Source organism: Columba livia, chromosome 3 (assembly GCF_036013475.1).
Source record: "Columba livia isolate bColLiv1 breed racing homer chromosome 3, bColLiv1.pat.W.v2, whole genome shotgun sequence".
Lineage (NCBI taxonomy): Eukaryota > Metazoa > Chordata > Aves > Columbiformes > Columbidae > Columba > Columba livia.
In genome coordinates, this window is record NC_088604.1 from 16,686,549 (window position 1) to 16,712,463 (window position 25,915).

Genomic DNA, 25,915 nt, shown 5'->3' on the forward strand with positions numbered 1-25,915 from the left:
ACTTCAATCCACAGCTGGATCCAGTCCCATGGGCTGAAACACTGAGTTCCCCATAAAGCAAGCACAGCAATATGCCACTGTCATTGAAAATGTGTCGGGGGAAAAAAAAAAAAGAAGAAAAAAAAACAAACGAAACCATACCAGCCTAAGGCAGAACAACATCTTCACAGCCAGAGCAGCCACTGCGGAGGAGGATCCACCTCCCTCCTGAGCCCACAGCCACGCACAAGCCGACCTTCCCTCTCCCAGTGCGGTGCCCTGACCACCACTGGCTGCATGGTACGTCGTGTGTACCCACTGAAGTCAACTAAAATTCTGTTTAAAGGCTAGTTACTGAAAAGTTTACACTTACATATTTTTATTTTTTTTAAACATTCTCAACTGAATTGCCAGTTTAATTTAAAAACTGAATTCAAACCGGGATTAAAATGAAAAGCGCATTTCTTAATGAAAACTGTCTCTCAGTTAGAATTAACTGACTATTTCTAATGACTTCTGAAAATCAGCAGCAATCTGAAAAATCACATCGCCCAATCCTTTTTATTCTGAAGCTCTGTGTACTAGTCCCTTAAATGAAGAGGTAAAAGTCGCTGCACAATACTTTCTAATCAAATTGTGATGTACCTTTTGCTAACAAAATTTAAACAGCTTTCCTCAAACAGCGCAGACAGGGTTTCCACACCCCGAGTGGAGGAGTGCACTGGTCCACATGCTTGGTGACGTTGTCCTCCAAACCCAGCACCAGTTGCTTGTCCTAGCACAACAGTTCCTTAGCTCATTTTAGTCAAGGTCACCTGCACTAAATTGAAGAATTCAAACTTGAGGGATGGTTTCACAGAATAGATTGAGGCAACCTAAAAGCTCAACATAACCCGTCGTACTTCCCTTCTCCTGGCCTGGCTGTGTGCTCCTGGTGCTCACCATCCTGACCCCACCTGCGGTCCCGTGTCCAGCTCTGGAGCCCTCAGCACAGGACAGACATGGACCTGTTGGAGATGGACCAGAGGAGGCCACAAAAATGATCAGAGGGCTGGAACAGCTCTCCCATGAGGGCAGGCTGAGAGAGTTGGGGTTGTTCAACCTGGAGAAGAGAAGGCTCCAGGGAGATCTTGTTGTGGCCTTTCAGTACATAAAAGGGGCCTACAAGAAAGATGGGGACAGACTTTTTATCAGGGCCTGTTGAGATAGGACAGAGAATGATGGTTTTAAAACACAGGAGGGGAGATTCAGGTTAGACATGAGGAAGAAATTTTTTACAATGAGGGTGGTGGAACTCTGGCCCAGGTTGCCCAGAGAGGTGGTCGATGCCCCATCCCTGGAGACATTCAAGGCCAGGCTGGATGGGGCTCTGAGCAACCTGATCTAGCTGAAGATGTCCGTGCTCATTGCAGGGGGGTTGGACTAGATGACCTTGTGTCACGGAGGCACCTTGGAAGATCCCTTCCAACCCAAACTGTTCTATGATTCTGTGATCTTCTTCCACAAATGTAACTCACAATAGCAGCAGCAGACTACCCATCACTCTATGGCAGGAAAGAAAGGTTTGCTCCCCATCATCGAACAAACTGAGGAGGCTCATAGATGGCTCCTAACAAGTGCAAGAGTTGGCAGAGAGAATGGGCTGCATCACATAAGCAGGAGGAGAGAAGAAAGAGAAGCAAAAGCTTCCTCTTTCAGCAGCAGTGGCTCAGCTGATGATAAGCTTTGACTGACACGCGTTAAGGCGCAATCACACAATCAGCTTTCAGATTTGAAGAGCTGGTACCAAGACACTGAGGGCAGCAACCTCCTGAGCCAGCACAGCAGCAGATGTAAGAGGACAAACAACCGGGGCCTTCCTTGGGGTGTGGTGGCGATTGCAGCCAAACCACCCCAGCAGCTTTGCTGCCTCTGCAGCGGGGAATCCCACCCTCCAGTCGCTGCCATGCACCCCTCCCTGCTGACAAAAGCACCTGTGTGACTTCTCAGAAAGAGCCTTAGATTGAGAACCAGTCTTTTGTTTTCCAGGGTTTGATTTCAACCAGACACGTCTCCAGACTCAGCTGACTGCCAGCACAAGGCAGAAATGGACCACGGTGAAGCAAATTAACCTGTGCTGAAATGTCCGGCGAAACTTTCTTTTGCAAAATTAGTTTTCTGCAGATCTACTTCTTTCAACTAATACACCATGAACTGGATGAATGCACCCAGGGCAAGAGAAAGAGCAGGAGTGTTTATGCAGGACCAAGGCAACTGACACTCAAATCAGCTTAAACTGATGCTGGAACCAAATCCAGAAACAAATGATGTCTATCAAAATGGTTTAGAAAAAAAAAAAGAGCTTCCACTCACTTGGCTGTGCCGTGTCAAAGCACTGTAACTGTTTAAAATATAATAGCATCCTTCCTAGCTTGAAATTACTGTCTCCATACAAAAGAATGCTCTTCTTTCTCAGGCTCAAAGTTGTTTTTATGTTCTAAAAATACATGAAACGGTGTAAATACCCTACTATGAATATAATGTGCTGATGATTCAGGTTTTAAACACTTACTCCAAAAGCCCAGATTTGGAATAGCACTTCAGAACAGTTTCTTCTGTCTGCTGTTCTTCCAAACCTTTCATTTAACAAATGATCAAAACACTTGTGAGACTGTTGTATCAGTGAAGTGCCTGAAAACTTGACTGGCAGATACAGTACACAGTCTGTGTTCTTTTAATTACAGCAGCAGTATATATTAGTAAGGTCCAAGAATGAAAAAAAATCCAAGGTCCTCTGCATGCTACAAGGAAATGATGCATCTGTTAAAGCCACACAGTAATGCCACCAACTGATTACAAGTTTGGTCTTGCCAGCACGGCTGGGTAGAACCGCATTTGAAAAGCACTGGTTCTCAGAATCTCCAAGTCTAGCATCTTGAAACTTTTTTGTACAAGCCAACAATTTTATTCGTTATTTAGATAAATAACATGCAGCATAGGGATTTTGTGACATTATTCACAATGGAAAAGGATTTCATGTGTTGCACAGACTTGAGTAAAAGGCTGTTATAAATGTTATTTTTAAACAAAAATGTCCCTGTCAGAGGAGGTAATTGTAGTGTTTGTCTGCTAAGTGTGTCAAGTAGCAAGGAGGAGTATATTTCTGGTGTTGTAAATCCTTCAAAAGCTGGCAGACTGCCCTACTATAGTGCCTAAGCATGTATCACAAGGGAGGAGCAGCAGTCAGCTGACTTCAGGGTAGGGAGAAAACCAAACTGAGGAAAAAACACGGCAGAACTTTAAGTACAACTGTAATTCAGCTGGTTTAAATAAAACAATTTGCATATAAAGATTTAAAAGGTAATGCGGAATACTTAATGTTTTCTCTGCATAGTTTTCATCTGTGGTCTGTCGCTATTTTGATCTGTGTATCTCAATGCATGCAAAAATGTGAGCATTGTCTGATTTTTAAAACTTAAATATTCAGAAGTTAGAAAACAAGTATTTTATGGTAGTTCACGCAATTTAAAATTCTTTCCCCTTCTTCATCAAACTTGTGAAAGGCAAAGACCTTAAGGGTAGGGAGGGAAGCATGATAATTTAATTACAGTCTTATATAACTATCGTTATCATGGCAAAACTTAGCTATACAAATGACTTTTTTTTAAATGTCAATTTCTGCATTTAACTTAGTTCATATGTTCAGTGTATTTTAAGTCACTGAATCATTCTGATTTACCCACTTTTAAAAGTATTATACGCGTGAATTGTATTGAATGAAATGATACCTTCTCATTCAAATCATCTTATTTCAATTTCCAATTACTAGTTTCTGACTATGCCTTTCTGGGCTATATTTGATCTTCCCCCCTCCCCCCCCAGCTTTTTTTTCCTGTTTCCTCTATGTTTTTCATGTTTCCTCTAAATCCTTTCAAGCAAATGCACTCCTCTCCTAAACATCTCCATACAAAGGCTGTTCTCCAGGTTCTGAATAATTTTCCTGGATCTTCCCTGTAGTCCCAAATTTCTAGAGTGCCAAATACAATAATATACCATTAATAAGCAAACACCACTATTTACTTTTCCTCTTAACAGTTAACTTTGACAGTTGGATTTGTTGTTGTTGTTTGGTTGTTCATTTTTGGTTTTTTGTTTGCTTGGTTCGTTTTTTCAAACTACACCATTGTACTAAGACGGGAACTTGTGAGGATGTATTTCCCTCACATGACCCCACAAGCTTTCCAGAAACATTTTCCACTATTCAGTAACCAAATAATAGATATTTCATTATTATTTTTTCTCTCCAAACAAGATAGGAAAAGCAAAAATTATCTACTGTGAACCATTTGCTCCACCGCAGTAATTGTAATTTACTACTTGGATTTTTGCTATATACAAACATTACCAGACATGATTTATATATTTATTTTCTAATCATTGACAAAAATACAGAGTATGCTATGGTAGTTCTGACTCCTATAGAATTTCCGTAGGAATATCCTAGTCAGTAGGTCTATTTCTTAATCCACTAAATAAATACTCCTGTATTGCAGGCTGATAGTTTGATTTTGGAAAACTGTGGCATTTTGCTGAACATTTTACAAGCATCTTTTATGCAATAACAGCATACCCAGTTATGCAAACATGCAGTGGTTTGTGCAGTTCTGACCAATGAAGGCAACAGCGCCCCACTAAAGTTTAATCAAAGGGTTAAACACCGTTTTGCATAGAAATAAAGTAGCTCGTATTAACTACTGTACTTCAGACACACAAACCTGCCCTTTTAAAAAAGTACTTGCAACAGAGCATTCTTCAATACTCATCCTCCTCAGAAAGCCTGTACAAAGCTAGAAAGGCACAGGTGGAATTTGGCTCTGCAGAGGAGAGAGGCCACAATGGCAAATCAGGCTCTGGGGCAAACTTCCCTTGCATTTGTCACACCTTCAGCATCAGTACTGGTTATACGCACCGCAGGTGGGGATGATGTCCTCACTGCCTTGCCTTTTAGCTCCCAGGTTACATATTTGAAAAATAAAAATTAAAGAACTGCAATCTACCGTATCAACTGAATTTTGAATCAGTTTTTAGTTTATTTTGTCCAAGTTTGCAATTTGAATTGCCAACTTACAGTTACTTGAGGCGTTCTGTTCCTTAAATTTTAGCAAAGTAACATTTTTTGCCCCACAGAATTTCAACACTGGTTAAAAAGGTGTATCAATATAAAAAAAGATCCTCCATGGAAGACCTAAGAATTCCTGAATTTAAACTATTTGGGCCTGATGTCAAATATTTATTACTAACAAGAAAAGCTGAATTATTTTTCATTCTTTAAATAGAATAGAATAGAATAGAATAGAATAGAATAGAATAGAATAGAATAGAATAGAATAGAATAGAATAGAATAGAATAGAATATTTTAGTTGGAAGGGACCTACAATGATCATCTAGTCCAACTGCTGACCAAAAGCTAAAGGAAGTTGTTAAGGGCATTGTCCAAACACCTCTTAAACACTGACAGGACTGGAAGTAAGTAAGGAGTACATTCATAGCCTTGTAGAGGGGAGAAGGGAACACCACTGTCAGCAATAGTTTTGACGGTCTCCATTTAGCATCAAACCCTACTATTAGAACATTTTATTCTCCTACATTAAACACTCTATCATTCTGAACTCTGATAATTACAAAGATAGGAGGGTGAAAAAAGACTTCCTATATTAATTTCTGTGCCCAACTCCATTGTGTGAAGCTATTTAGCTACCTTTCATATCACTGTATACTGCTGGTATTGTTTGTATGAGCACACTGATGTAAGTCCTGGAGAATGTTTACTCATTTAATTCTGGCATGCTGACAACAGCAAGAATAGCAGAACTGTGACCATACACACCTCCAGTGAATCTTAAGAAATTGTGAAGGAGAAGGATAAAAACTTCTTTATCTCCAAAACTTTCTCCCTTACAGGTCGTTTAGATTCATCGCAAGCAACAGAGGGAATATTTTCCAAAAGCAGCAGCACGAATTGTTATGTCGAAGTAAAGATAAGACAACTAAATAGAGAGGAATTCCCACTTTTTCCAAGCAAATTAGTAAAACGGCAAGAGTACAGATCTAACTTTTTAAAAATGTATTATTTATAAAAGCAACAAATATTTCACTAGAGACTAGACATACCTTAAGAGATCAGACAATGTCATTGGTTCTCTCAACCAGAGTAACGCCATGTAACAAAACGAAAGGGTCATTGGCATTGTCATCCTCAGCTTCTCCTTTTGGTTCTTCATGAAATACAAGCTACCATCTACCGATCCAGAGCACACAGAGGTGCTCGCTTGTGTTTATGTTAAAAACAGAAAAGAAAAATAAAGTAATTCATACAACATACACACAGTCCATGGTATACAGGAAACAAGATAAAGGAACATATGTGGACCCTTCTTCAGCAACTAGCAACATTTTTAAATCATTACTTTGAGTAGCTGGGTAGTTTGTGTACTCTTCTACTAAACAGTTAACTCTAATTTATTCATCTCCCATGATATGAGATGACAACCTGTTTCATAAACTGCTGCTTCACTCAACTAAGACACTGGATCATATGAAGAGACAAAACGTGCTCTGGTACCCATCCAAACAGAACTTTTATTGGGAACTACACTTAAACCTGGACTTCTAGAAGGACATGAACTCCTATCTAACACATAACTAACAGTACTTACGAGCTGGGAATACTATTTTCCATTTGAGAGATAAAGGAGGAGTGGGGAAGCAAGGGAAAATTCAATGTGCTTAAATCAATGCCTTGGAGTTGAGGATTAAAACAGTGTTTTAAACTTCACAGTCAGGACTTTAACGTAAACATTATTTACATCACAGAAATTTTACTGAGGTTAAGGTATGTAACCATCTGCCATACAACCTCTAACTGTGGAAATGTAAATATTCTTTTAAAATAATGTAACTACACTAAATAACAAAGAAAACACCTCTAGAACAAAAATATAGCAAATGGTGAAGAAGGTGGGAAAAAAACAATGAAGAACAACCAACCAAACCTCCTTACTTCCCTACTGAGATGAATCACTGAAAACCAAAAGCAGCAGCAATGAGAAATTTAATTTAAGGGAGTCATTTATGAGTTAGGAACCTTTTCAGCAGTGAAAGCTGGGAGGTCACGGAAGGAGGAAGAAAAAAAGAAAAGCCTCGAAAAGCCTCTCTTCCCTACACAATGACCCAGCTAGAATGAATGGAAATGTTCTGTATTTTGTGCTGCTGTGCTTTAAATATCAGCATCGATTCTGCAGCCATTTTCTCACTGTGTTTACCCACAGACTGTTCACCTGTTCAGACAGAGCAGCGAGGGCTGGATCCACAGCTCCCCAGCTGGGAGCTGCAGGGCCATGGCAAGCAGCCTGCAAAAAATAGTTTAATACTTGAGAGAGCTGTGCAGCTCAGCCCTGTGGTTATGCTGGCAGGTGACAGCCAAGCCTGGAAGGTGACAGCGGTCAGCGGGGAGGTCCAGTGCCCACTGACGTGCAATATGAAGACAGACACTGCAAATATCGTGTTCCTGAGCCAGATTTGGTCTTTGATGCCACCTACCGGCTCCTAAAACGGCAGGGACGCGGCAACAGGTTAGAAGAACTGGCTCAAACACACACCTGGTACAGAGCAAGACAAGGTCCAGATGACAACACCCTGCAAGGTCTGTCTTGTACAGGTGCACCAGAGAACAAACACAGCAACATCACTTAACCCTCTTAGTTTCACCTTTTACATGGATACTTATGCTTAGAGGCAGCCTCATGACTGAAACTTCATTATTAATTTCACATTCAACTCAGTTTAAAATAATCCTCATTATATTTGCGGCCTTAATGATGGCACACAATTTCCTTTTACTTCTTCCAGCTTATGCAAGGCGTGACAACACAGTTACACACATGTAATAACCTAAGAGCTCAACAGGCTTCTCTAGCAATATCTCAGTGCTATACTGAGTCAAATTTGCTATTAACTCTACACACACACAAAAAAATTAAAACAACAAAAAGTGCTTGCACAACGGACAAGCCCGAGGAAAAAAAAGGGTACTGAGGTTTCCAGTCTGTAGCAATAGCAGCTCAGTAAAAACAGTAAAGAAAAGGAAACCCATGAATCTTCACGATGATTTTTAATCAATTAGAACGCCTCTAGTATTACCTGTGTTAAATTTCAATACACAAACCAACTCCTATGTTTGTCTGATTTCACCAAACTGTAGTTTTAGTGACTCTTAATCCATTTCAAGAGCTTTTAGTGAAATCAGTATGACTACTTAAAGCTGAATTCGATCTCTGAAAAAACAGACCAAGAGCACATTAAATTATGGCCTATCTTAAAACTATCTACCTTCACCAGTGCCACCAGTTTTGTACCTTTTTCTCCCTCTCTAATTGTTTTGATTTTTTTTTTAACTGCAGACGGTCAAGTTTCTCATTCTGATTCCATTTCTGGACTTTGCAAAATAAAGAGAAAAACGTGAAAGAAAAAGATTGCATTCTTCTGAGGGTATACAGGCAATATCATAGAAAAACAGAAATGGGACATAAAGAGGACAGTACATAACAGAGAAAAGGAAACACTGAAAGAAACAAGAAAAGGCAAGCAAAGAATAAAGTGAAATAAGAAAAACCATCAGAAGTTTAAAATTCAAGCAGAAGCTTTCAAATCTGCCTAGAAACGTATTTCCACTATCAGACATTGCAGCATTGACTGGCATTACACTTGGCCAATAGCATCAAACACTCTAATTTTCTGCAACATTTTAATTACAGAATGCTAAACATTTTCAGTATTTTCAAGCTGATATTGTGAACAGAAAGGAGAAACTGATGGAATGCTAAAAGAAGATTTTTAACAGAAGGGGTTATAGGAAAAGTAGTAAAAAGAATGCAGAGACAAAAACACAGAAGTACCAAAAATACTGTAGGCAAAAAATTAGAAAGCTAAAAGTACCTATGGGACAGAAAAAAAAATACCCTCCCCAAAAGAACAAAGTTTTTTTTCTTGTTTTAATATCAAAGTCACAACTGACAGCTCTGCTATTAGTTGAACAAGTGCTTATTGTTCAAAGTTATCGTGTTTGTAAACACCTAGCTTTACAAATATAATAGCAATTTTTTCCCCACTCCAAAGAGGAGGCGTGGAGCAAACTTGTTCTGAAACAGAACTTCCTCTTGCATTTCCCATTGTATTTCCAGGTCCTGTTCAACTTTTGTCTCCTTGGGTGGGGGTTGGGGAGAAAAGTCTTCTATTTCTGGTAGAACATAAAGTATTCTAGAGGCAAAAAGGATTGAAAACTTTACACTTTCCAACCAGTTCCTCCAATTCATTGTACATGAATACACTGTATATACATATTAATTTATATTAAAAAGCTGTACAAAAGTGGTTTCCAGACAGTTCAGTTCGTTGCTCCTACCTGAGACCTTGCTAGTCGATGAGACGAAGCTGGAATCGGTCTGTAGATCCCCCTCGCTTTCAGAGAGAGACAACAAGTGAAGGAGGCTGGGCGTCTCTGGTTCACTCTCCACATCAGTACTGCTACCGCACACCTGCTTTTGTAAATAAGTCACTGTTAGCTACTGTTTCCGTCTGAAGACCCAAATAAAGCGTAACAGATGCAAGATCAACAGTAAATTAAGTTTAAACCCAAACTGTTCACATGTAAAGAAATTCTGCAAAAAAAGCATTTTTAAAGGATTTCTCCAAATAAGAAGAGTTGTAGTGATTACATTAAATTTCACTCTGCTACAGTGACGAGGAAGTTGGCAATACATAGAAACAAAGCTTGATTAAATAACTGCCTTTGAGAAAGCAGGCAGGAAAGGATGGTAACTGGTGATCCATTTGGTATTTTAATTTCTGCTCTATCTACTGACTATCTATGTCAAGACAAAGAAATATTTTTTTAAATACGCAGTTTTCCATACTTGGAGAATTATTTTTCTCTTGAAATAGGGAAAAAAACCCCACAAAACAACAATAAAATGGACATGGCAAACTGTTTAGAAGACAACTTTCATGCTGAATTGACATAAATACAAGCTAGATATGTAGCCTGTACAAAGTAGGTTTCTGTTGTTGCTTTTTAAAAAGATATGAAACATCTTGTGGTATTTGAGCCTTTCACTTACAGCTAATGCTTTGACAGTTTCCCCATCTGGTCTGTCGCAATATGCCTGTTTGCTCTTCTGAAGGTAAAGCCTCCAAAAATTGCACAGAATTTCATCCTGATAAATACAAATGGATAGTGATTAGTACAAAGTTTACAAGATGATTAACTGCTAAGAGAACAGAGCTTAATTTCTAACTCCGGAATCTGAATAATATTCCGCCCCTAATTTTATTAACTATGTTTTAAAATTACCAGAGAAGCTAAGTTTGTTTTCATATGCTCAATGTTTTTAAACAGGGAGTTGTTCAATTCACTTTAAAAACTACAGTCTTTTGAAATAGCAGATCCTGTAACACACAAACAGCATGTGTACAGAGCGTGTACAACTCATACTGACATCTACATACCTTCATTTGTGGACATACTCCTAATGCTTCCAAAGCTTCAGCTTGTTTCTTGAGTACAAGCTGAAAGCCTTCACAAACATACCATTCACAGCCTCCATCTAAGTACCAAAAAAAAATTGTTAGAATTATTTTGGCTTATTTTAACCTTATGCATGCTTATTTCCACTTAATATTCTGTTCTCTTGGTATTAGGACAGAGACATGTCTCTCTATTAAATCATTTCAGATCCTAGAGGATAAACCAGCTACAGTGAATACTCCATTAAGTTCCATTTATTCACAGTCTTAATCAAGAAGAAAAGCTACTGAACAAGCACTGTTCTCCACATATTTCCCAATAATAATATATTTCACTGTAACTTCTAGTGTGGCAATTGAGTGGAGAGTTGTTAAGTGACCAGTTTTAAAATAACTGACAACCTGTCATTAAAAAATTAAATATGATCATTTCTTTCCCATCCCCAGCAGAGAAAACTGGAACACATTATGGTGGTGAGTCAGGCAAAAAACAACCAATATCACCACGTTCTTCACCATTCTCTCCCACAGAAACACACACATTTAAATGAAAGAAACTTTCTCAGATATTCCAAGTTTCTAGCAAAACTCAGCAGAACAGAATTTCATAAGAAGCAGGCCTGCTCCAATCTATTCACTGTTTCCTCAGACTGCATTGTGTTTACTTTTCACACCTACCTCTCTATATTTACTTCTCCTTTTCTACAGGCTTTTGGTTTTAGACATTTTCTCCGCATTTTCTCAACTTCCTTTTCATTCCCTCCACACCTCTTCTTCATTATTTTTCCTTCCAATAACACCTTGCATCTCACCAGCTTAGAAGTTATCTGCCCAAACCTTCTGCCCTGCTTTAAGGATGTTGGCTTTAACTGTTAACCACAGATACAGTTTGCTCCTATAAATGCCTGAAAATAAGCTGCCACAGTATAATGTAACTGTACTCACAGAGGGGACTGTATGAAGCTAAGAGTTTCTATCTTAAGAAGCCTGGGGGATGGCTCATGACCTTCCTAACAGGAGAAATAAAAAGCATGAAGTGGTACACAGCTCCGACTTTAGCAGTAATACAGGATAGAGACAAGTGGAGGTGTTGAGGTGGTTCCGCTTTTCACTCCCTTCACCTGCAACCAAGTTGTTCTTTTAAAATGAATGTATTATCGGAACCCACTGACACCGCAGTAGAGCGAAGATAGGCCAGCGTGTCAGAGACAAAACAACCCCATGCTTCATTTAGCACTGATATGCATTTTTGCTTTTTGAAAGTGGCCACAACAGTAAAACAATTATCCAACCATCACAGTATATTTACATAGCTCCAGCAGCAGCCTTACTGTGACACCCTTATGATATATATCATCACACATAATGACCACTATTCTTCTGAATCAGGAACTCAGAAGTATAGAAGTGACTCTGGATGAAAGATGTAACATTGGTTTAGCTACTGTAACTGCAAGAAGTCTCTTCCATGTAGATTTGTGTGTAGGTTACAGGACCAAGCACCTGTAACGCAAGCCAGACTGATATTCTAAGAGCTGGACCACCGGCACATCAAACAGATAGAGACAGCTTTTCTGGTTTTGTGACAGCCATCATAAGGAAGGAACAAAGAGCATCACCACATCTGAATGCATGCCACCAGCATCTTCAGTGAGTGCTACCTTCCACCAATCAAAGTGGCAAGAAGTAACACGTAGCTCCATTCAACACAAAAAAAGCCACCACCAGGTTCACAGAGGTCACCTGTGGCTCAGGAAGTCACCAAAGGTGACTGCTGAAGGTTCTGACAGCATTTGGGAGATGTATTTTGTTCCTACGGTTTTTCCAAGCTATCTGCTTTTGGCCACCGCCAAAGACATGATGGGCTAGCTACACCCTGGCTGAACAGCCGCTCGTATGCAAAATACAGAGGGAAACTCATACATACCAGTTTTTTCCTTCTTTCTTGAACCTTTTGAGATTGTCTGGACTCTTGTATTAGAAATAAAATCAGTGTTTATGACTTCTCTAGTTCTCTGCAAAACAGGAATACATCTTAGCAAGAAAAAAAGCCAGGCCTAACTTGCACAGATTGTCTCATTGTAAAACATTACCAGAGGAACTTGTTCAAATTTCCTAAACCAAAGGGAGACAGAACATTCTGAAATTTTCATTCAGAAATTGCAGAAATAGAGAATTACTATGCTGGACATTCAGGGGACATACATCAGGGTTTGTCTACACTGGTAGGTACTGAAGCATAGCAGCACCCAGGCATTATCTCTAAGGCATCGCACAGCACAGCAGCACTACAGCATCTTCAGGTGGCTCAGTGCACACGTTGTGATTTCAAGGACCATTAAACAGTGTCAAGTAAAGCATGAAAAAGGAAGAACCACAATACTGCAATACTAATGCCAAGGAGGAAATATTTTTTTTTTAATATAAAACCAAGAAACAATAAAAATAAACCTTTTCTAAGGCCAATAGCTTATCTTTTTACCTCAGTAACATTGTGGCAAGATCTGCAATAAAATCTGCCTCCATCAGTGAGACCCCAGTTCACTTCCGAACACTGAGCACAGCGTTCATTAAATTCTCTCTAAAAGGAAACAAACAATAAGTTCCAAAGGTGTTCAAGTAAAACAAATGGCACTATTACCAGGCTGCTTCACATCATTTGAGATTATTCAGAGGGGAGAATATTTATGCCCTTTACATTAGCACTAGGTAGACAACAAGTAATCAGAGCATTTGCTAGCAACTATAGATAACCGTGAGCAAATAATTTTAGCCGGCACACACCAGCTCTTGTGTATGTTAACATTAGTACAAGGGAAATAATAATCCACACATGACATGGCTTGAAAAAAAACACCCATCAGAAATGGAAGCAGAGACAAAAAGCAGAGAGCGGAAGATGAAAGCAAAAATAAATGTCTAGAACTGTGAAGACCCATGCAGCTGGAGACAGGCTGCACAAGCCAGTGAAGAGACGTGCCCGGAGAACCGGACTCTTCTCGGAGAAACCAGACGAGGAAGAAGAAAAGAGGGGAAACGAGAGATGTTTTAAAGTGTTTTTCAGAAGCATCCCCCCACGGGCAGCTCCCGTGGGTGGCCCCGCACCCCCGCCGGCTGCGGAGCACCGAGGCCGCCACGCCGAGGGGTCCGGTCAGGGCCTCGCCCGCCGCCCCCGGGCCCCGGTCGTTCCCGGCAGGCGGGACAGGGCCGCGCCGGGCCGGGCCGGGCCGGGGCAGGCAGGGGCCGGGCCAGGGCAGGCAGCGCCCGGGCAGGCGGCGCCCAGCGGCGCCTCGGCTGTCCCGCCGGAACCGCACACAGCCCCGGCCCGCAGCCGCTGAGCGCCCGGCGGGGAAGCGCCTCCCACGCGGCTGCCGTGCTCCGCCAGCTCCCTCCGGCCCAGCGAAACCAGCCGCCCCCGCCGCTCCCCGGGCCGCACCGCTGCCTCCTCGTCCATGCCGGCAGCCGCCCCGGGACCCGCACTGTGGCAACCGCGCCGAGCGCCGGCCTGGAAACTGGAGCCCTGGCACTTGCGTTCCGGAGCCCAAGCGGGGCCGCCCCCGCCGCAGCCTGGCTGCCTCCCCTCACCGAGAGCCCTGCGGCCGGCTCGGGGGCGCGGAGCGGTCGCTGCGCCCCGGCGCTGCTCGAAATGGTGCCCGGGGTGTCTGCGCGGCTCGGCAGACCGGCTGCTTCACTGAAGGGACACGGGTGCTGCACCTCTAAGGGGACATGGCGAACTTCATTGAGAGAGCTGGGTCTGTTCAGCCTGGAGAAAAGAAGGCTGGGAGGGGATCTCATCAATGCTTATAAATATTAAGGGTGGGTGTCAAGAGGATGGGACCAGACTCCTTTCAGTGGTGCCCAGCGATAGGATGAGGGGCAGCAGGCACAGACTGAAGCACAGGAAGTTCCGTCTGAATGTGAGGAGAAACTTATTTACTTTGAGGTGTCAGAGCACTGGAACAGGCTGCCCAGAGAGGCTGTGGTGTCTCCTTCTCTGGAGACGTTCAAGACCCACCTGGACACATTCTGTGCAATCTGCTCTGGGTGAACCTGCTTTAGCAGGTGGGTTGGAGTAGGTGATCTCCAGAGGTCCCCTCCAACACCAACCATTCCGTGGTTCTGTGAGGGAACATGGGTGGTTCGAGGGTACGTGGGATGCTTCACTCAGGGGACACAGGTCCTTCCCCACTGCGGTGTCTTGGGGACCCCTCCAGCCCCAGCCCCTGCCCCTGCCATGGCCCTGCACGGAGCCGCATCCTCTCCCTGGCATTGCCCTGGCTGTGCGCACATGGCGGGTGACCGAGGCTGTGCCGAGGCTGTCGGCAGGGGAACTGTGCTGCTGCTTGTACAAAAGGAGGCCACAAGAACGCTTTTAACTATGTAAAGTGCTTGGAGATCCTTGAATGAGGAAAACTATGATCTGAAATTCACTTTCAATTAAAACAACAACCAACCCTCCAGATCTTGATGTAGGGCTCTAATTTCTTGCACGCTAATAATAATGTTTAAAGATGTCTAAACACCACAATCTGTTATTGCAGTGAATTTGCCCACAAAACTGGAGAACAGGTTTAGGCCCCTTTAAAAAAAAAAAAAGGGGGGGGGGAGGGGAAAGAAAAGAAATCTTCACTGAGTGAAAGCATGGGAAAAAATTAAAGCTAAAATATACATAGAAAGAGGTGAGGCTGCCTTGACAGCTGTGGTTACATTGATGTTGGAGGATATGTACAGAGCTAGAGGGGAACTGTTTATGTTCAAGACAAAAGTTATTACTCATGCCAACTGTGATCTTTTTTCAGTGTGGGTTGAACATTTGTATCACCCATTAAAGAGAATTACGCACATAATTCCTGACACGTTAAAAAGGAGATTGTAAGCCTCACAGAAATGTAGCTAATACTTTGATGAAACAGGTCCTATTTGTGATTTTAATTTCCATATTTTTTGTTTGTGGAAATAGAGTTCTGGGAAAGCAGGGCTATTTTGTGTGATGGAAAGAGTTTGATCTTTTTGTAAGATGAAATACTACCTTGAAAACTATCAGAGTAGCTTTGTCTGTGGTAAAACAGGAAGAGTTGTGTTCCAGTTCATAAGATAACGCATTGCCCTTACTGAGAGCGGTGCGGTCTTTGACTCCACGCCGTGAGCAGGCAATGGGCCTGCTTGGTGGATTTAACTAAATTGAAGAACTTGTTTAAATTAAGCATGGAAGCAACTGCTTTGATGAGGCAGGACCTTGGAGTTAGGTCTTCTGTTTTCTAATTACAACTGTTCAAAAGAAATGATAAAGAAAGTGTAATCACAGGACTCTGCCAATTTGTCAAAATCAGAACACTTTTGATGGCAGCAGTTGAAGATAAGCCAGAAAAGAAGAAAAGATTGGCTGACTGCACAGGGAACTATATTGGTATAATTCTGGGTGTACTGGTGCAATGTGCCAGTAAAGTTTTTGAACAGAAGTGCTTACTCTCTGCTTTTGGACAATCCATGCTTTTCTTCTGAGCTGTATTGTCCATGCGGGTGAAGCAGAGATGTGAAAAGCTACCAAACGTCAGGAGGGAAGTTGTACAAAGACTAATACTGCTATTACTAGTTACTTATTAGTATCCAGTCTATATATAAATGCAAAGCTTCTATCAATATTTCTTGAGTCGATCAACTAATTAGTGCAAACTAGTAATCTAGTAGCAAAAAATCAAAGCATAATAGGGGTAGCAACACTTATATCTATTTCTTAAATATTTTTTGAAATGACATGTATAAAACCGGTTTTTCAGCATATAAAATTATGTGTAACCTTTGTCCCTAATTACAGGTTACCCAAACATGCTGATAGGGGCATGATAATTTAAAAGCCAGGAGACAGACTGTCTTCCTGCTTCGGCTCACTTTTCTAATTAAGATCATTATGCACAGTAGTCAGATTGATTCAAGGCGTAGATAAATAATACGTCCTGTTGTTTCCATTGATTTGAATTTTTAATGAACTGGGTTCTATTGCTGATACCACATTTCTGGCTCTTGACTGCAGACCTTCTATGTGTGAAAATGTAAAAACTGCATATCAGACTAAAAGACACGTCCCTCGGCCTGTCCTTCGGGATATTGCTCATGAAATTGTGCTGGCTCCAGGATACGAACTTCTGAAGCAGAGATCATCCCCAGGGTCTTTACCCATTGTCAGACACCTACTACAAAGAGTCAGAGCAGAAAAGCAACCTCAGCTGCTCTAAAGATTGTGCAGATGAACACAGGGCAGACCTACCAGACTGAAGTTTATAAGAAATATACATCATTATAAGCACCCACAGTTTGAGTTTTGCACCATCTCTCCATGGAAGAACTCGTGTTTAAAGGCAGACAGAAAACAAAAAGGGAAATCAGGAAAACAAGAAGCAAATGTCTTCACTCTAACCAATCTTTAGAAGCGACCTCACTGTAGAGAGGGTGAAGGGGAAGAGCTGTGCCGAGCAGAAGTGTGGTGGAGCGGTTGTGCAGGGAGCTGGCAGGAGAAGGGACAAAGGTGGGAAGAGCAGCAAAGCTCAGGGGTTGCAGCAAGTTGGGCAGGGAGGACAACCAGGGAGGGGCCAAGCTCAGCAGAGCTTTGAAGGACGCGACAAGAAGAATGAATTTAACATTACAGCCTAGACACACCCAGCTTTGCAATAGTATTTATTATAGAGCTTCGACTCTCAAATTTTATTTTTTAAATAGACTTCTAGCCATGCTGTGGAAAAGCTGAAAATATGAACATTAAAAACAAGAGAAAGCAGGTAACTTTTTTGCCCGAACTTTACTCAGATTTTCTTGAGCTGTTCTTAGGATGTGAGCAGGATAATGTTGAATCTTTGACTGCCAGAAGCAGCAATACTGCACCTAAGAGGGAGGCAAACTTCTCAAGTCTTACACACCAAGTATGAGGTTTGCACCATTGGCGTCTACTTCACACATGTGCTGCAGCCCAGCCCATCTCACAGAAGGACCTTGCGGTGCCACAGTCTTGCTCTGGTTTCACATGTGACTGTCCTCCCCACAGAGAGCTGGTGATCATGTGTAGTCCTCTCACCAGGGGTGTTTCGAGACACAGACCGCAGAGGAGAACCGCACATTCAGATGAGCTGCTCTAGGAGGTAAAACTCTTGAGGTTCAGCCTGCCCATGTGATCTGAAACCGTGCGAACATGTGGTCAGCAGCGAAGTCGTTTGGATCTGCCTGGGCACACTGATGTCCTGGTTGGAGCTGAGTAGAGACCTCATTGGGGTCTTGACCTTCAGAGGCAGGATCTTTTTCCTGAGAAGCACCAAGCTGCTATCACCTTGTCTATGCTATAATAGCACAGCTTGCACCCCACAATTGCTGGTGACCACGTTAACCTGATCCTACAGAGCTACAGAATGGAGGAAGGACACTTCTAGGAGAGAAGGTGATCTTAGCAGCCACAAAGGAAGAGAGCAGGCAGTGTGTGTTTCCATGTTCCAGTTTTCATTCCCAGTGTGTATAATGCCTTTATTTTCTCCTTTTTCAGATTTTATTGAGCAGCTAACATGAATCATTCCTTCAGATTGTAATACTTTAACAGTGTCAGTCTTTGTGTAGTTTCCAGCTTTACTGAAGGAAAAATACACACCTTACTAAAGGGGATCTTGAGTTCTACTGTAGCCTTGTGTGTCCATAGAGCCCTGAGGAGCATTCTCAGGATCATTCTCGGATGTGTTTAATCCACAAACACAGTGATATTTTTAAAGGAATTGAGAGCCACCTTGTGGAATTCGTGAAGGGGCTTCAGATAATACTGCTGGAGAGCAGCTACTCGCTGCCAGGAATTCAGATCCAGTGGGATCCTGGGGGTTGTTAATCTGGTAAACATGCACATGTCTGCGCATATTCAGTGAGCGCGCAGCTCCTTTGCTGATGGAACCAGAAGTATATGTGTGGGCAGGGGCAGGCCGGAATGTCAGACTCATGGGAAAATGCAGCAAGCAGCAGAATTGGGGAAGCAAAGTAATGTACTCATGTCCTACACAGCATTGGTGGGAGGGTGGTGGTGTTCACAGGGCATTTTTTTCACCATATAATTAATTAAGTAGTCAAAAATGCTGATACGTTTTAGAATCATTATATGTAGATTTCCGTCACAGGCTTATTTTCTCCTGCAGTTATTCATTAACATCAGGAATTAGATGGCCAGAGTGCAAATACTGGTCCATGATCCATAACCAGAGAAACAGCAAAGATGGGATCACTGATGGACATAATCTGTAACTGGAAGTATTCACCCATCATTGCTTCTGCGTAGTAGAAGAGTAGTCTTGGCTCTGAGGTTGCAATAGGGGCTATAAAATGTTTCTTTTACCATTTTTCTGCCCTCATTTCTCACGTTGAACTCTGAGCTACTTGTCAGTACCAATATGCGGATACCAGCACGTGGTTTTGCCAAAAAAAGAGGTATCTGATTTTTTTAGCACCTTTATACAGCCGCAACTTTACTTAAAGCACATATTGTCATTAGCTGGTGTCTTAAAAATGTATTTCATATAGGCCCAAATTTTAAAAAGTCTCTCTAAGTGGTAGACCTTAAACTATCTAACAACTCATACAGAAAAAGAACAGACTGAGACGCTGGAGCCATTCTCCAGGTGCTAGAGAAGCCATTGCTGAGGTACATGGCTGGTAATCTGCTGGTAATCAGTCTGATAGTTGAATCATGACACAACAAAGTCCAGAGCAGGACCCTGAACACTGAGCAGTCTTATGTGCTTTTACCCATCTTCTAGTGAGCCAAGTTTCAGCTCCAGAAGCTTTTTTAATTAGTTGCATACTAACAGAGCTCTAAGTTAAACTAAATTTCAGAAAAGATACCACTTTCAAAATCGTTGTTAGCCAAACAATCATTAATATCCCAAAGCACGCTACAAAGCAACTAGCATGTGAAAGCAACTTGAAAAGTCATTTTTAGGCCAAGTCTTAACAGACAAGCCCAGTAAGCCCAGCATATCCTTTATGCTTAATAGAGTTTAGATTTCCCTTTTGTTCAAACATGGTTTTGGTAAACAGGAGATGTCTATTGCTATCCTTAATGGTTGCTTCAGCCTGGTTTAATTTTTCCCCCAGTAATTTAAATGTAACCACATAGAAGCTGACATGTGGTAGCAGGAGAAAATGCAAAAGACAACAAGGCTACGGTAAGGAGCCAACACCTTCTATTCTGGTTTTGAAAATATGGAAGTCTCAAAAAACCCTGCAGCTTTTCCTATCGTACTTCATTCCATCATGCTTCCAAGAGGCCATGGTGCATGGATCCATAGAGCACAGGAAGCAGTGTTCAAAAAGAAAAGATACATCATTCCACGTTCAAATACAGAGATGAAGGAAAGCCAAATCCAGAAGAAATAGAAATGAGCAGAGTTTAAACCCATGTTTTCAGAACATTTCCATTTGGACTCCAGTCTGCACTTCTCAAATTGTGTCTGTCAAGAGAAAAATGCAGCAGCGTTCAGGAGAATCCAGAAGAACCAGCAGGATCACCCTGGCCAGGATGCTGGACTCTTCGAAACCAACATGCGTGTTCACGGTTACAAAGGATGTTTGATAAATGCTGTTCTAAACTAGACATGGCCCAGGCAAAGTGAATGTTCTACAAAGAAAATTAAACTGAAAATAATATTTAATACATTCTTAAAATAAAGAAAAATACCATCTTTCTAATTTTCTATTCTCCATCCACAACACATGTTTTTTACTGTAGCTTTCATTTTAAATACTTACGCAGGGTCGTGGGGTTTAAAAGAAGAGTTTAGAAACATATTTTCTGTTCTAACTACAACATTTTACAAAATTTCAATTAAATTTTGAGGACCCTTTGAAATTCATTAGCTATTTTTAAGGAGGGGGGGCACTATAAAAAGTAGATGTGGTTGCTATTGTAATAATAAAAATGAAAATATAGTAAAACAGAGGCATCGGTTTGCTTTGACTTACGATCTTATGTCCCCAATGGCTTTTGCCCTCCTTTTCTCATCATCTATTTCCTGTCCTTTCCTTCTGAAGAAAGAAAAGGTCACCATCCCTATCCAAAGCCTGATGAAGCCTGTAAGTTACAGCACGTTGTGGAACCCAAATGGCTTCACACCAGTATGAAAATGTTGTGCCTCAGCAAGGTTCAGTGAGCTTGCCTGTGCGCTGCAGCATTGTGGCGGTGCTTACCAAGTACACCACGACAGCAAGGGGACAGAGCCACGACAGCTCCTTTTTGTCTCACCCCTACATAATATTCTTGAAACAGCTTATTTCTGTAGATACACAGAAAGGTCTGAGAGGAAAGCTTTGTTCCTGTGATGCTAGAGACTGCATCTCTTTGGTTCAGGTATTGCTTATATGACGAAAATATCAGAAGTGCAGGAAGGCCCTGACCAGGACTGAGGCGGACCTGAGGCTCCATGAGGACCTGTTTGAGTACAGCACATTGAATTGCAGCCGTGTTTTATCAGTACAGTTCTAGCAAATTTTTGCCTTAAGAGTATGCATTTAGTAGTGGCAAAGGGATCTGGTGTCATAATAGGAGAAAAACGCTGGAACCAATTTTTAAGAGATTTCGTGCAATGAGGATGAGAAGAGGAAAACCAGGGATGAGTCATGCTTTTTTATAATGTATTAATACATTTCATCTTAAGACTTTTTTAAACAATACAGTCTCTACCTGAGGACAATGATTTAATTATGATTGAAAATTGTCCATCTGGTGTCCTTTTAATGCATTGTGTTCCTGCACTAGGTGTTTTCCTGCTTTTAAACGTAAAACTATTTGACTGCTCATTAAAGTACAAGATTCAAGATCCCATCCAAAGCCCATTAAAGAGAGCGAAAAAAAATTCACTAATTTCAGTGGATTTTGGATCATGCCCTCTTGAACACTGACTTGGGCGAGGTGTATGTATACATACTGTAGCAATTATCACAGATGAATATATTTAGCCTTAGCTCACCCTTGGGAAACAGAAGTATCGCTGTCACCACTTGCAGATGGATCTGTAGATCTGCACATGAGTTCTCTTAGTCGGGTCAGCACATAGTCCTACAGCACGTAATTCTGGAGTGATAGCTTACTATTGCATCAGGGACTTCTTTCCCCACTTTATCTCTGTTATTTATTTATTTAAACCTTCTTTTCTACTCCTGGCACGGAAAGAACATATAAATAATGAATTTTCTTACAGCCTGCGCTTCTTGGATCAGTCTGCACACAGCAAATGTTTCACATTGGCTATAGAGGTTTAAAAAAATAGTGATTTTCTTTTCCTGTCTCTTCTGCCTACCTAGACCACCCCTTCAAATGAGCTCTCCTCAGAAGAGACTTTGAAACCGGAAAGGTGTGATGCAAATCCCTGACACATGGAGTGCTTCGGGAATCCCACCCTTGCCTGGAGGAAAATCCAGCACATACCTGTGTAATAAAGTCACCTTCGCTTAGTGGTCTGATCACACTGAAGGTAGCGTGTGAAATCATGTGGACTCACAGAGAAGGGGTTTGGGGCTTGATTTTACACATGATTTTTGGTGTTGTTTTTGTGTGTGGGTTTTTTGTTTTGTTTTTGTTTGTTTGTTTTGTTTGTTTGTTTTTTTCCATGGTAGCCAGATACAGGCTTGCTTTCTCACATGAATATACTGTGTGGTATAAAGGCCAGGTGCCCAAATCACTGCTGCCTTCACAATCTTTGTTCCATTTCTTCTTTTAGCCACTCATATGAGACACTAATTCAAGAGTATATGCAAGACAGGGAACGGATAATTAATCCTACTGATTCAAAAATCCTAGTGCACTCTAAGTACAAGTCACAATCATCAGAAGGGAAGAAAAAGGAGGTCTGAAAGTCAGGCCAGGAACCATATTTTCATCTTATCCCTGTCCATATGACAAGGGCAAGCAAACCCAAACAAAGGCATAAACAATATACACCCATCCCCAGAATTGCTCACACCATTTAGGCAATTTAGAGCAGTAAACAAAGATAAGCGATCTGCATAGAAGCAGCTTTAGGTGACCACAAATGGATACCGCTGTTTAATTCAATCCTCTCTCACCTAAACAAGTTTGTTTTCTCAGTGGTGTTTATTTGTACTAGGGAGTGCTAGGGAAAAAAATTCCACCCTCCTCCAGATTATCTGCTTCACTGTTGTGAAAATTCAGTATTTCCCCAGCCTGAGAATATATTCCTCCTACAGACACACACTGTATTTTGCGGTCTTGCCAACATTTGTTGGTTGGTTGTGTTTTTTCCCTGTAGCTGACAGCATTTTGCCAGGACTGGAGCTGGTCTCCTGAATGGGAGAAACCCTACAAAGCTCAGTCTGGAAGGGAAACCCCATCTGATCAGCATTTTGGTCTCAAGAGGCAGTGAAGTGGGGAGAGAAGAGATAAGACAGAAGTAGATATGTGAAGTTTGGAAAAAAATATACCAGAGGATAGTGGCAGGGAAATGTTTTTCCCCTTTTTAGTAAGTCTTCTGATGCTGGAAAATGGAAATGTTGAGGAAAAACTTTTATGTGAAATATTTTTTAAAATAACAATGAAATAATTGCTAGGCTAAAAGGTTGAAAAATGCATATGCTTCAAGTTGTCAGAGTGTTTTTTTGTAGCTCGTACATATTTTAATCTTTTCCACTTTCCTATGAAAACATGCACTATTAGGCAGTGACACATTTTGGTGATTCTGCTGGCCTGGGTACTGGAGGCCACACTTAGCTGCAGTCTTTACTGAGCCATATATTTTTAACCTCTCAGGTATGGGAATTTAGGAGTAGGAAGAGCCCATCCATTCCACGTTGCCTTCATCTGTCTTCCTTCTTGTCTTTCTGTGCAACACCAGACCCAGGAAGGTGGAATAAAAGAGCCCATGGTGTTTTCTCCTCTGTCTGAAGTTTCCTGAACTCCCTGAGCAGGCAGAGGAGCTCACGTGGGGCTGGTGTATGGGCTGAGATTGGAAAGGGGAAACAGATGTAGGATGAGAACTTCTGCACCAGGGATTACGTTCCAGAAATGTGGGGGATACTGCAGTTCTCCCTTATCTACACACAGGGATAAGAAAGTCCTGGCAATATCAAGAGACAGATAAATGTCCACAACTTCTCCAAAGAAATTGGGGCTAGTTGCCTGATACTTAGGACCTGGCACATGAGCTTTGGACTTACAGGGTGACAGTCCTTGTCCTTGTCCTTGTTCAGTCCTTGTCCTTTCTGACAGAGTAGTGAAAAATGGTCTGTATTTGCCTTTCTACTGCACCCCAGTGCATTCTTTTGCCTGGCAAACAAAAGGTCTGCACACACAAGACAAATAAATGAAATTGGTGCAGAATTAACATTTGAAGTGAAAATCTGTTCATTTTCCACCCTTATTCATTCACAAAGCCATGAGAAAAAACAACATGTGTTTTATTAGTTAACTTTGTGATTTCTAAGCTTGCAGAAGGGTTCTTTCAAGAAGATTATATACAAAAGTATGTTAAAATAATCCATTCACAAAGCAAGTCTGAAATAACTTTGAAGCACAGGCTGACAACAACAGAAAGTACTTGTATGTGACACTTAGCTTCAAAAGAGTTAGGAAGGTGCTGGCAAAGGCACAGAGATTATCTCCACCCACACAGGACAACATACATGGCTGAGTAGCTCTGTACCAGCACACAGGGAAACAAAACAGTCTAGCCCAGGATTATCCCTGTGGAGGAACAAGTGCACTCTGCTGGGTGCAGATCAGAGACCTGCAATCAGGTCTGAATGCTCCATCTTTATGTCTTCATCACTCTTGGGACAGGGTGTAACTGTTGAGAGAAAGAACAGCTAAAACATATAGACATTCTGCCTATGAACAAAGATGGAAAATACCATCCAGGTTTTTACATCTTCCCTTGATGTCGACTGTCTGGGTGCCCCACACCAATGCTGATCAGCTGCCGCAGAGCACACACCAGCGTCTGGGGAGATGGTGCTGGGCTGTGCTGGGCTGGCAGAGCTGGCTGGGAAGCTGCTGCTCCCTGGGTTTGCCAGGCACTTTCCAGACAAATGCTGTTATGTGCTCCTTGCTCTGAAGACTTCATCATTAAGGAAGCTAAAGAAATACATGAGGAGACTCAGGAGAAATATATGTATATTTAATATGTAGCTGAAATCCTCACAGCTCTCCACTTAACCATTTAGATTGGATATTAGGAAAAATTTCTTCACTGGAAGGGTTGTCAAGCACTGGAACAGGCTGCCCAGGGAAGTGGTTAAGTCACCAGCCCTGGAGGTGTTTAACAGACGTGTAGTGCTTAGGGACATGGTTTAGTGGTGGACTTGGCAGTACTGGGTTAACGGTAGGACTTGATCTCAGAGGTCCTTTCCAACCTAAATGATTCTATGATCACTTTCTGGAATGTCTTGTATTAAGAAGCAGGTCTTGAGGAGGGATTAGTGCACAGTTTAAGTATTCTCCAGGGTTAACTCAGAAGAGTATCATGAAGAACCTTCGTATTAGAAGCAGAAAATGCAGAACATTTTTCTAAGTCTTCATTTGAGGCAAAACGATAAAGAAAAATTTATGTTTACTACTTTTTTTTCCAGCTATCAGTTCATGAATAATTAATTGATTGTCATTGAACCCCAGTGGCTGTATCTTTAGTTTTATTTGGGATGCTTATCATCAGGAGAACGTGAGGTTCATGAGAGATGTGGTTGCTGTGGTCAGTACACAGTGATCAGGCAGCAACCTCTCGTTTGCATACACCAAACTGGGTCTTCCTTTCAGTTCACGTTGCATGCCCTCCTCAGAAAAGAGTGCTTATTCTCCCTGGTCACTCTTATCAGTAGTCTTTTAACCCCAAAGATACAAAGTGAAGCACTTGAAGGAGACAATTTTATAACTCTTGGGATTTTCACTATAGGACCCCTTGGGAACAACTGATGACCCTTTGCAAAGTTTCCTGTTTACTCCTATCACTTGCCTTCTTCTCCCAGGTATGGCTGCGCAGAAAAGCCATCCATGGGTAAGAACCTCTGGTGGGGATGGCAGGAGACTACTGAGGCAGGAGCCCAACTGGACAACTGCATTCAGGTGTTAGCTTCATTTAGGATCTCATTGACATGGCTCCATCCAAATTAACTTGTACTTGGGTTTCTGTGGTGTTGGCTCTTGGTGTTGCCAATAGCACCCTCACTCAGAAAGTGCACCCCGCTCCTCTCATTTCAATTTATCAGGAATGTCTCTAGTAAAGTTAGGCTCCTGTTTTCGATCATTTGGATCACATTTGGGTTAGATGCCTAAAGCAGGCAGCGTGATTAACATGCCTTGCTCTCAAAGTGCTAAGAGCTGCTGAAACAATATACTCACATTTTCATAATTGC

At 41.7% G+C, this 25,915-nt stretch overlaps 1 protein-coding gene across 5 annotated transcripts in view; it reads right to left on the minus strand.

Moving 5' to 3' along the window:
- TAF1B (TATA-box binding protein associated factor, RNA polymerase I subunit B) overlaps positions 1 to 14,405 on the minus strand; it is a 49,512-nt gene extending 35,107 nt beyond the window's left edge. Inside the window, exons 1-7 of one of the 5 annotated variants that reach the window (XM_065055945.1) lie at positions 13,646 to 14,391; positions 13,023 to 13,121; positions 12,468 to 12,555; positions 10,523 to 10,620; positions 10,135 to 10,230; positions 9,420 to 9,555; positions 6,131 to 6,287 (exon numbers count right to left, since the gene is read on the minus strand). In XM_065055945.1, the coding sequence (XP_064912017.1) occupies positions 6,131 to 6,287; positions 9,420 to 9,555; positions 10,135 to 10,230; positions 10,523 to 10,620; positions 12,468 to 12,555; positions 13,023 to 13,121; positions 13,646 to 14,335 (1,364 nt within the window). In that variant the 5' untranslated portion in view covers positions 14,336 to 14,391. Of the gene's footprint in view, positions 1 to 6,130; positions 6,288 to 9,419; positions 9,556 to 10,134; positions 10,231 to 10,522; positions 10,621 to 12,467; positions 12,556 to 13,022; positions 13,122 to 13,645 lie in introns of all 5 variants that reach the window. The other 4 variants (XM_065055948.1, XM_065055947.1, XM_065055946.1 and 1 more) reach the window with 4 other exon arrangements.
- Between the last annotated feature and the right edge of the window lie 11,510 nt (positions 14,406 to 25,915).